At 32.3% G+C, this 11,868-nt stretch overlaps 1 protein-coding gene and 1 pseudogene across 1 annotated transcript; one reads left to right on the top strand and one right to left on the bottom strand.

Annotated features, from left to right (window-relative positions):
• Nucleotides 1-233: 233 nt before the first annotated feature.
• Nucleotides 234-8,455, top strand: LOC124927591 (annotated as a pseudogene).
• A 329-nt stretch (nt 8,456-8,784) lies between these two features.
• Nucleotides 8,785-9,751, bottom strand: LOC124928022 (60S ribosomal protein L23-like). Its single transcript, XM_047468547.1, has 4 exons — nt 9,739-9,751; nt 9,365-9,649; nt 8,924-8,965; nt 8,785-8,831 (listed from the first exon to the last, which is right to left on the bottom strand). Exons 1-4 carry the CDS (start codon nt 9,749-9,751, stop codon nt 8,785-8,787), a joined length of 387 nt encoding a protein of 128 aa, XP_047324503.1.
• Nucleotides 9,752-11,868: the final 2,117 nt, after the last annotated feature.

Raw genomic sequence — 11,868 nt, 5'->3', positions numbered from 1 at the left:
ACTCCGAAGCTATTATGATACAAAGAATAATTAATCATTCATGTGGGCATTCACTGAAAAACCAAAAGATTTTTCTACCCAATGAATTTTCTTGTGCTACTTGTTCACAAGGGAAGTTAATAATAAGGCCATCACCATCAAAAATTAGGACTGAACCCTTGAAATTTCTTGAAATAATACAAGGTGACATATGTGGGCCTATTCATCCACCATGTGGAACATTCAAATATTTTATGGTATTAATTGGCGCATCAACAAGATGGTCATGTGTGTGTTTATTATCAACTCGTAATCAAGCATTTGCAAGATTGCTTGCTCAAATTGTGAAATTACGAGCTCACTTCCCGGACTATTTAATTAAATCTATTTGTTTTGATAATGCTGGAGAATTTACCTCCCAAGCTTTTAATAGTTATTGTATATCAATTGGGATAAGTGTTGAACATCTAGTAGCAAATGTTCACACACAAAATGGCGTTGTAGAGTCATTGATAAAACGTCTTCAACTAATGGCAAGACCATTGCTTATGAAAACGAAACTTCCAATACAAGCTTGGGGACATGCTATTTTACATGCAGCAACATTAATTCGTATCAGACCTACACATTATAATGAGGTCTCCCCTTTTGAAATGGTTTATGGTTAGGAACCAAATATTTCCCATCTAAGAATTTTCGGATGTGCGATATATGTGCCAGTTGCTCCACCACAACGCACAAAGATGGGACCTCAAAGGAGATTGGGGATATATGTTGGATATGAATCACTGTCTATAATTAAATATCTTGAGCCATTGACGGGTGACTCATTCACGACACGGTTTGCCGACTGTCATTTTAATGAAATGATATTTCCAACATTGAAAGGGGAAAATAAGCAGTTGGAAAATGAAATAATCTGGCGTGAGTTATCATTAGCTCACTACGATCCTCGTACAAAGCAATCTGAACTTGAAGTTCAGAAAATCATTCACTTGCAAAATTTAGCAAATCAATTGCCAAATGCTTCTACTCATCCTAAAAAAATTACAAAATCTTATATTCTAGTTGCAAATGCATCAATTAAGGTTCATGTCCTTAAAGGACAACCCACTACTGCTAACGAGCCTAAAATGCAAATGAAGCGTGGTAGACTACTCGGTTCTAAAGATAAAAATCTTCGTAAAAGAAAAGAAGTAATGGATCAAATTGAGGAAACAATTACTCTATAAGAGTATCCATTCATTGAAAAAATAATTCTAGAGGAATCACATGTACCTGAAAATGAAGAGATCTCTATAAACTATGTTTTGACTGGAAAAAGATGGAATCGAGATAAAATCGACGTCGATGAAAATTTTGCATATGCTATAGCATGCGATGTTGTTAAAGAATATGAGGATCATGAACCAAAGTCTGTAGAAGAATGCAGACGGAGAAATGATTGGCCAAACTAGAAAGATGCGTTGAAGCTGAAATAAAATCAGTCGCAAATCATAAAATTTTTGGACCTATCGTCCGTACCCCTGAAGGTATTAAACCGATCGGTTATAAATGGGTGTTTATAAAAAATGAAATGAGAAAAATAAAATTGTCTGATATAAGGCATGACTTGTTGCCCAAAGATTCTCGTAGAGACCTGGTATTGATTATGAGGAAACATATTCTCTTGTGGTGGATGCAACAATATTTAGATATCTGATAAGTTTATCAATACACGAGAAATTGTAGATGAGATTAATGGATGTTGTTGCAACATATTTATATGGCTCCCTTGATAATAACATATACATAAAACTCTCTAAAGGATTTAAAATGCTAGAAGCATTTAATTCAGATTGTCGAGACCTTTACTCTGTTAAATTATGAGATATCTATATGGATTGAAACAATCTAGACGTATGTGGTATAAACGTCTTAGTGAATATTTATTAAAGAATGAATTTCAAAATTATCCAATATGTTCATGTGTGTTTATTAAAAGATCTGGATCACAATTTGTATTAATTAAAATTTATATTGAAGATTTGAATATTATTGGAACTACTGATGAACTATCTGAAACAAATAGTTATCTTAAGAAAGAATTTGAGATGAAAAATCTGGGAAAAACAAAGTTATGTCTTAGCTTGAAAGTTGAGCATTTAGATAATGGAATTCTTGTCCATCAATCTACTTATACATCAAGAGTACTAAAAAAATTTATTACAATGGTTTTGATCATTCTAAACACAAAATGAATATACTAAATCCAATCATGTTCTCAATTGTTTTTTTTTCTCCTCCTCTTCCTCCTCCTCCTCCTCCTATATATATTTTAAAGTACATCTTCTAGTTAATGGATATTTTTTTAGAATCAAACCAAATTAACGATAACCAAAATAATTTTAAAATAAAAATAATATGATATCAATAACTTATTTAAGATCGATCAAAAACAGAAAAATGACCAAAACAATCCCCAGAAATTAGTAACCATTCTTAATCTCAAACTCATATTAATTGAAGTCACGGAAGTTAATATATAAATTAAAGTACATATTCTATTTAATGGATATTTTTTTTATTCCATTCAATATTGCTATATATCATATTAATTTGTCTTCTTCCTCAACTTTTTCTCACCTAACATAATCTTTATAATTTATTTACACTATAACTCCATTTTAATCTCCCTACAATTTATCATTATTGTATATTTAAGTATTTTAATCATTATGTTTTTAAACCTTACCACATATATAATACTGAATTTAAATAAAAGTTATAGTTTCAATTTCTTAAATTATATATATATATATATATATATATATATATATATATATATATATATAAGAGAAAGTTAAAAAAAAAAACTTTTTTTGGGTTCAAATTAGATCTGAATCGTTTCAAATAAGGTTAGTAGAGTATAGTTTACGGTTAAAAGAAAGAAAAACATGTGATAGAAAATATGATTCTGATTGAGTGAAAATAGCCAATTAAATAAAAATGGGTAAAAAGTTTATTTGTACAAAATAAGAAGTTTTTTAAATTTATATGGTTTGAAAGTGATCACGTTACTTCGTTAGCAAAACATGACTTCAACATGTTATAATGGTTTTGATCATTCTAAACACAAAATGAATATACTAAATCCAATCTTGTTCTCAATTGTTTTTTTTCTCCTCCTCCTCTTCCTCCTCCTCCTCCTCCTCCTCCTCCTCCTCCCTTGGATTGGGTTTGTGTTTCACTTTTTTTTTGAAGAAAGAAAAATAGAGAATATGATTATGACTGAAATAGTAAGTTGAATAAAATTGAGTGAAAAGTTTGTTTATACTAGATTAGAAGTTTTTTAATTTTTTATAGTTTAAAAGTGATTAAGTTACTTGTTAGTAAAATAAAAATAAAATAAAAATAAACTCATGTTTGTTTCTCAAACATGGAGTGGATCAGCAAACCAAATGAAAAAGCTGAAGAACATACCGCCTTTGTTGCCTCTTAATTATCACATTCATTTAAATATTGACTTTCAAATCAAAATAAAATTATTATATTGAATATGAGAGAAATGAACAATAATAATATATCAGTATATTTAAATAAACCAATCAAACTAATTTAACTTGTTTTGAATTAAATTATTATCAATTATATAAATGTAATTTTAAAATAAATAAAAAAAGTGGAGACCAGGGTTTGATAGTATTTCAACTCAAATTGAGTGAGACTTCAAGTATAATAGTATTTTTTTGGTCCCGAGTTCCTTCTTATGGAATTCATTCATTACAACTTAGACTTGACTTCTTATGAAATTCATTCATTGCATCTCCATGGTAAGGAGAGAGTGATAGTTTTAGAACTTAAATTTAGATTCAAAATTCTAACCTAATTCAGTTGAGATCTAATCCTATAATGAATCATGTCGGACTTGAGGAATGATATGATTTTAACCATTTTTAATTTGATCACCTCAAACAGCTTGGGTGTTTGTTAATATCAATTAGGCCACATAAAATATTTTGAGTTAGAATAGAGAGGTGTATTTGAGGATTTGAAAATTGAGTCTTCTTGAATATCAGGTTACAACAATCCACATATGATCCAGCCCAAGAGATGTTTATTTTATATAATTTAGACCAATTGTCTATATAAAATTTTTGCATCGGTAGCTCAAGCCCAACCAATTATTATTAATTATTTATTTAATTTATGTTAGTTGAGTTAAATTAAAAATAAAAGTCTTAGGTTTACTGTATCAACATACTTACACATTTATTTTAGACTAACTTTTTATTTTTGTATTGGTCCTTTTCAATTTAATTTAGTATATTTCAATTAATTTTTTATTTTGTATTAACAAGCTTAACAAAAGATTGTTTTGTAATTTATAATTTTTATTTATAATTTATAAGTTTGTTGTCATGTATATTAATTTTATATTTATTATATTATTTTTATTTAAAAAATATATTATATTTATTTATTTAAAAATGACAATATTTAACTATAATGGAATGATATAATAAATATAATTTATTTTTTAAGATAATTTTTCATGATATTTAAAATTTTAATAATGTCTCAATATTACTAGTGAGTTAATATCATGAATCATGATAACAAAATATAGACTCATAAGAAATTTTGTAGGTCTACTTATTTCCTAATTAACTCAATACAAATATTTTTAAAAATAATCTTGTAGTTTAAATATATATATTCGTAATTTTTTTTTAATTAAACATTTTAAGTAATTATTTGTTATTATTATTTAATATACCCATAATAAAAAGATAATTTATACTAACATTATATTATTTTTTAGTAATTCAACTAGAGAATCATCGGTCAGATTTATCTGTCCTAGTCTTAAAAACACTAGTCATCGGGCTCGGTCCTAACTCAAGAACATAAGTCTTTTGTCTCAGTCCTAGGTCAATTTTCTCGGTTCTTGATCTTGGTCATGACCGAGGATTCTCGGTCCTCGGTCCTAGAAAACTCGGTCTAAGAACACCTAGTGTTCTTCATTTGGTATTAAAATTGAAAGCATGTATCTTTTGATACATATCATGAAAACATGATATGTAAGTTGCTATCAAGTCCATTTGATGTAGTGATCATAACCCCTAATCCTAAACCCGATCAATCGAACTCTACAACGATTGATTTTTCAAAATGATTTCAAGGAAAAAAATTGGGAACTTTTGATTTAGGCCATCTCATGGCCTAATTCTTGTTCCAAAAGCTTCGAAATGATGTTTACATCGAACACGGCCAAAACAAGAACATTAAGCAAGCTCTATAACAAATTTTAAATCTAAAATTTAAACTTTTATTTCAAAATTTTTTGTTCGATCAAACATGATTGGGATATATGTTTTATGATTTCAACAAATACTAGCATTTAAATATTGTTGTTTCAATATTTCAAATAATATTAAAACCTAGAAAAATGACTAGGACCAAAAGAATAATCGGTTAAAACTCATGCGTAGAGACCGTTTTAAAAACTGATTTTCAATAGCTACGTTTATAAGTAGATACCGTTTTTAAAACGGGTACAGAGGATGAAGCGCGAAAGCTCTTTCTCGAGTATCACCAAACTTCGAACCAAAATGAAACTCTAGTTAAAAATACTTTTGTACATGTACATATTTTTATTGATTTTTAAAACGGGTACAGAGGATGAAGCGCGGAAGCTCTTTCTCGAGTATCACCACTTTTAATTTTAAAATGTGCATGGGAAGGAGTCTTGGTTTAAATGCCTTGTTAGCATGGCTTATGAAAGAAGGGTTGGGTGATCAAACTTCACCCCTTAAGTTTGTATCCCTTTATTAACACATTTTTTAAGGAAAAAAACCCCTTTTAGACATTTTATCAAACACCTAGCATGCACGATTCTAAATCAACATTTGGTATTATGTTTGATATCGATTCTTCATGGATTATATGCTTACAAGAACCTTGAATCGTACCAAATAAGAACCTGTAGGTAAAGCATCAATAGAAAGCCAAGATTCAAATGGAGTTTTAGAAAATTTTGACTAATCATTCTGTCAAACATGAATCCTCATTTCAGTCGATTAGATTAAGCTATAAGGCTTTTAACGAATTCTACATTGGATTTAGAATGGGAATGAACCCTCCCACTGTAAAACTCCTAATTCAATTATTTTAAAAATTCACACAAATGATTAAAGCGGACTCAAATTGATTCAACATAAAATCATCATACGAACACAATGCAAGTCTTAGATTAATTTAAAACTCAACAAATTTGGGCCCTAGCCAAAGTTAAAAAATAAAATTCACAAAAACCTGCAAAATATTTCAACAATCCTCAAAACTTCATCATAGTTCAAATTTTCTTTCACAAAACGTTTTCAAATCCATTATATGGTTGTTCTTGATTATCTCCTTGAAGGAGATATAATCTAAATATTTCAGTCAAGTTCAAATTTAGGCGAATTTACCAGATTTTGATAAGAAGAACCACAGGTATATAAAATCAAAATTTCCTAGAACTTTATGATGCTTTTTATCAACCTAGACCGAAACAACACTAAGCTCTCTGGTGGAGGAGTTTCACAATTTTCCAGCGAACCTGCAACTGATGAACTTTCAGATCTTCTTTTTGCTATTTTCACTCTATTTAAACAAATACTAGCTTCTAATTTGAAATAACGTCCTCCAATGTGATTTTACCCTTTTGGCTTTCGTTTGTTACCGCTATATATTAATTGACGAGGCTTGGCATCATGACAAGAAACGAGCAATGAAGTAGTGTTCCTTGTAGTTTTGCGGTTAGCCCAGGCTTTTCCTCTCGTCAAACTGTCGGATGATCCTGCTGTAGTGTGCATAATTTTTCCTTCAATCCATCCGGCACTTTAAATGGGAAATTTGATGAAATGGCCCTCATAAGAGAGGTCTAATTCCAAAAAAGACCCACGGTTCATAAAGTTGGCAAAAATGGTATTTTTGTCCTGTGAAAAGTCTGTAATACCCTCACGTGCCTATTTTTCCGCTCAATTACGAGAAATGTATTTCTCGCATTTGGCTCAATTACGAGAAATGTATTTCTCGCATTTGGTATTTCTCGCATTTGGCTCAATTACGAGAAATGTATTTCTCGCATTTGGTATTTCTCGTATTTGGTATTTCTCGCATTTGGTATTTCTCGCATTTGTTATTTTTCGCATTTGGTATATCTGAGTATATATTGAGATTCTGACATTTGTAAAATATATGAAAACGGCTAGGGTTTTGAATCGATCTACAATAAACTACGAAAGAACAATCTCCAATGGAGGACGCTATCGCGATGCATTCATCTCTAGATATCAGATTAACACATATACATGACGACGACTCAAGACAAGAATGCCTTATCATCGGAGTCTCCACTTGCCCCGTCACCGTCGAACGCAATGTTCGCTCCGACCTCGACACCACACTTCCAAAGCCTTGTATGTATTCTCTAGCTAGATCTTGTTCTTTCAAATTATCAGATCTTTGAGATTGGGTTTTTTTCATCAAATATGCAGACTTGGCTAGAGGGTCGACTGCTCCTGATATGGACCATCCACAAGGAACAATAGGGCACCCTCAATATGGCATGAGTGTCCTCCAGCAACATGATTCCTTATTTGATCAAGATGACAATGGAATAGTCATCTTTCGGAACCAGGGCTTGCGTTGTCTAACAATGACAGTAGGCTCAATTACGAGAAATGTATTTCTCACATTTGGTAAATATTCTTCGGCCACGAACCCTAAATTTAGGGTTTTCATATAAATACTCTAAAATTTAGATTTTCAAATGAAATTGTCAATTTTGATATATGGGTTCTTTAGATTTTGATGATATTGTTTGAGATGCAGATTTGCGTCAACTGGGTTTCAATATTATTGTATCTTTTGTAATGTCTATGTTTATAAACGGAGCTATGAGTTATTCTTCTCTTCCTGTGAGTATTTTCTGCTTTTAAATCAACCAATCTTGTGAAATTGTATCTATTTCTAACATATTTTGTGATGGATACCTTCTCCATTCCTTCCTATATACATAGCCAACATCCATAAAGCCAAACATGGAAGTGATTGATACAGAAGGAAGGTACATGCCGGTGAACTTTGAGAACGTGTTTAGCAAGTATGCACTCACTATACCTGATAGGCTCACTTTTGGGGAGATGTGGGCGATGACTGAAGCAAATCGAGTAGCATTGGACTTCTTTGGATGGTATGTATGAACTATGAACTAGAAAGAAGAAATTTTTGTATTCCTTTGGTATTATTTTAATATTGAAATCGCTAAACAGGTTTGCGGCTACGGTGGAGTGGATAATGTTGTATGTTCTAGCTCGGGATAGTGAAGGAATGTTGTCTAAAGAGGCAATAAGGTGTTTTGATGGGAGTTTGTTTGATTACATTGCAAAGATGCAGATGAGTGAAGGGAAGATGTACTAAGAAGAAGATGAAGAACTTCTTAGTCTTGTTTGGTGATAATAATAATGATAATAAAGTGTACTACCTGACAAGAAGAAAACAAAGTTTTTTCTGCATTGTGTTTCAATATATTATATGTTGCAGCAATATATCTTGTTACCACCATTATCTCAAATCTTAAAGAGGAATGATCCAACTTGTAATGAGCAAAGCATATGCATAAAACCAAAACCAAATCAATAAAAATCACAAGAATTGAAAGGGTATATGATTCTAATCTTAGTTGTGAATCAAAAAAAAAAATTGCCAAGTTTTTAAAAGCAAAAGAGTCCCCCGACTTTATCAGACAATAGCATTGGCAGCACTTGCAATTCTGGGTCATAAATCAGCACATTCCTTCCCAATTTGACCAGTAATGACAGAACCTGGTTTTTTACCATTAAACAAATAATTGTGAGTGAATGAATGAGGCCTAAAGATGATATAGTAATTTAACACATTTTGAGACATTTTTTACCTTTCATTTCTCCCTTAGGATTCACTATCACACCAGCATTATCTGCATAGTAATAACATATTTATCAACCAAGATATTTACATATTACAATCAACAAATTTCATATATAAAAAAGACCGAGAAGTATGTAAGACTTATAACGCAAATAAGTGAGTATAGTGTTTCTAAATACATCATTCATCATACCATAAACCCTATTCATTATCCCTAATACTCTTTCTTTAATATCTTAGTGGGTATATACAATACCCAAACACCCTTGAAAACCAATATTAAAGAAAAACTATTTCTAAATCCTCAGCATAACAAATAAGGGATTGTATCAATCAGATCGTGAAAAGAGTGAGTTCTTGTCTAACTGTTCTAGTAAAGAATAACAAAAAATTGGTTAAACAAGTAACAAGTTATAACACAAAACAAAATCAGAATCTACTAAATCACCTTCAAAATACATGAACACTCCATCCTTTCGGCGCCAGGGCTTGCGTTGTCTAACAATGACAGTAGGCATGACCTTCTTTCTCAAATCAGGTTTCCCTTTCTTCACCGTCTCCATAACCATATCTCCCACACAAGCAGACGACAATCGATTCAAACGACCCTTGATCCCCTTCACTGATATGATGTAGAGATTCTTCACGCCAGTATTGTCGGCATAGTTGACCGTAGCCACTATAGGAAGACCTAGTGACATGCGGAACTTGTTTCCCGCCGATCCTCCGCGACCTGAAACGTGTTGTTTTTCAACATTGAATTACTATCAAGTATCAAGCATGTAGTTAACAGAGAATTGTATAGAAGATGAAAAAACTAACCTCGCTTCGACATTTTGGCAGCTTCAGAATACAAGGACAATGTGAAATTACGGTTTTATAGTATTTATATGAGAACCCTAAATTTAGGATTCGTGGCCGAATAATATTTATCAAATGCGAGAAATACATTTCTCGTAATTGAGCGGTAAAACATGTGCGCGAGGGTATTACAGACTTTTCACAGGGCGAAAAGGCTCTTTTTACCAACTTTATCAACCATGGGCCTTTTTTGGAATTAGGCCTCTTAATAGAGTCATTTCATCAAATTTCCCCTTTAAATCATCATCAACTAATCCCAAATCTTTTTTTCATTCTTTTAATCTTTTATTTCTAAATATTTTATAATTGGGAAATTTGACGAAATAACCTTCATATGAGGGTTATTTCCAAATGTAGCATAGGCTAAATGATTTTTTCAAATATAACCTTTTGCCTATGCAAAATGACCTTATTGCCTTAAATTAAAAAAAAAAATAGTTTCCCGGATTCCCCCCTTTCCCTTCCTTTCTCCCCTTCAGTTTTTCCCTCCCTCTCCTCTTTTCATATTTCCAAACGACGAACTCTCCCCGAAGACGACCGACCGATCCAAACCCCACCTCTCCCCAACGACGATCCAAGCCCCCGAAACCTCACCTCTCCCTGACGACATTCTAAGCCCACGAAACCCCACCTCTCCCCCGACCCCCGACGACTATCCGAGTCTCCGACGACATATCCGTGCCCCCGACGACGATCCAAGTAGAACGACTATCATTGAAGGTGAGTTTTTCCCGTTTTATGTCTTTTACCTTCCATGCATCTGTCGAAGGCTTTAGTTTTTTAGTGTGAACGACTATCCAAGCAGAAGCAGAACGAACGACTAGGGTTTTAATGTTTATTGTTTAGGTTTAGGTTTAGGTTTATTGGCTGAATGAATCGTTTTGGGTTTAAAATGCATCTATCGAAGGCTGTTGCAGGTTGTCGAAGGCTGTCGCAGACGAATGTGCATCTGTCGCAGACGAATGTGCATCTGTCGCAGATGACTGTGCATCTGTTGCAGGTGACTGTGCATCTGTCGCCTGCGACAGATGTACATTCGCCTGCAACAGATGCACATTCGCTTGCGACAAATGCATATTCGTCTGCGACGATTGCGATATGTATCTCTCAATCTCCATTTTGTGTTTTGCTGACTGGTCTATGCATGTGCTATTTTGATGTCTATAATCCATGAATGAGCATCACTTCACTAGCTTGTACGTATGAATGTTTTTGGGGCACACAGAATGGGCGTTGAGGATGAAGTGAGCCCGAATGAAATGGGTAATAATAACAATGTGTGTGGATAGGTGAATGCACAAAGGGATGATCAGAGAGAACTTTCAGAGGATTTTCTGAACGACGAGGAGACTGATAATGGGCAAAACTATTGACGTGATGAGGGGTGAGTTTGATTTAAATGCTAGGTAAAAGAGGAACACTTCTAAATTTGAATCCAAAGAATGAGATTTTGATTGATTGATATGTTTGTGAATTAGAAGGGTTTTATTTTTATCACTGAGTGGTGGTGTTTGTTGTTGCAGTTTTTTTTTGTCATAACCATTTTTATTGATATCAGATAACTAGAAATGATGTTTAATTGTTGATATATGTGTTGAGAAATTATGTTTCATTTAAACCAATAAGACATGTCATGATATTGATAATTAATAATTTAATGTCCAATCTAATAATCATTAATCAAAATATTTATATTATTGATGTTTTGTACATAAAATGAGTGTTATTTGAAAACAATCAATTGGAGTTGGATACTAAGATTTAATCATTCTCATCATTATTTAAATTATCACCATGTATCATTTATTGTAATACACTTAATTTGAATGTTCTAAACAATTATAAAAATGTCTTTGTTTTTTTGACAAAGTCTTCGCCATCAAATGTCGCTCTTTTCATCGTTATATTGCATTGCATTGTCGAACACTAGCCTCATATCAGCAAAAATGTCACGGACATTCTTATAACCAGTTCCATTATTGGCCTCCATTTAATTCTTTATAGTACTGAAGTACATAGGTCTGTCAATAACCTATACACACTTTCCAACATTAAAATCAATAGAAATGTAAACCAGAAAAGAAATAAGTA

This window comes from Impatiens glandulifera, chromosome 2 (assembly GCF_907164915.1).
Source record: "Impatiens glandulifera chromosome 2, dImpGla2.1, whole genome shotgun sequence".
NCBI lineage: Eukaryota > Viridiplantae > Streptophyta > Magnoliopsida > Ericales > Balsaminaceae > Impatiens > Impatiens glandulifera.
The sequence above is the reverse complement of the archived record's forward strand: the minus strand, read 5'-3'. Positions and strand labels throughout refer to the sequence as shown.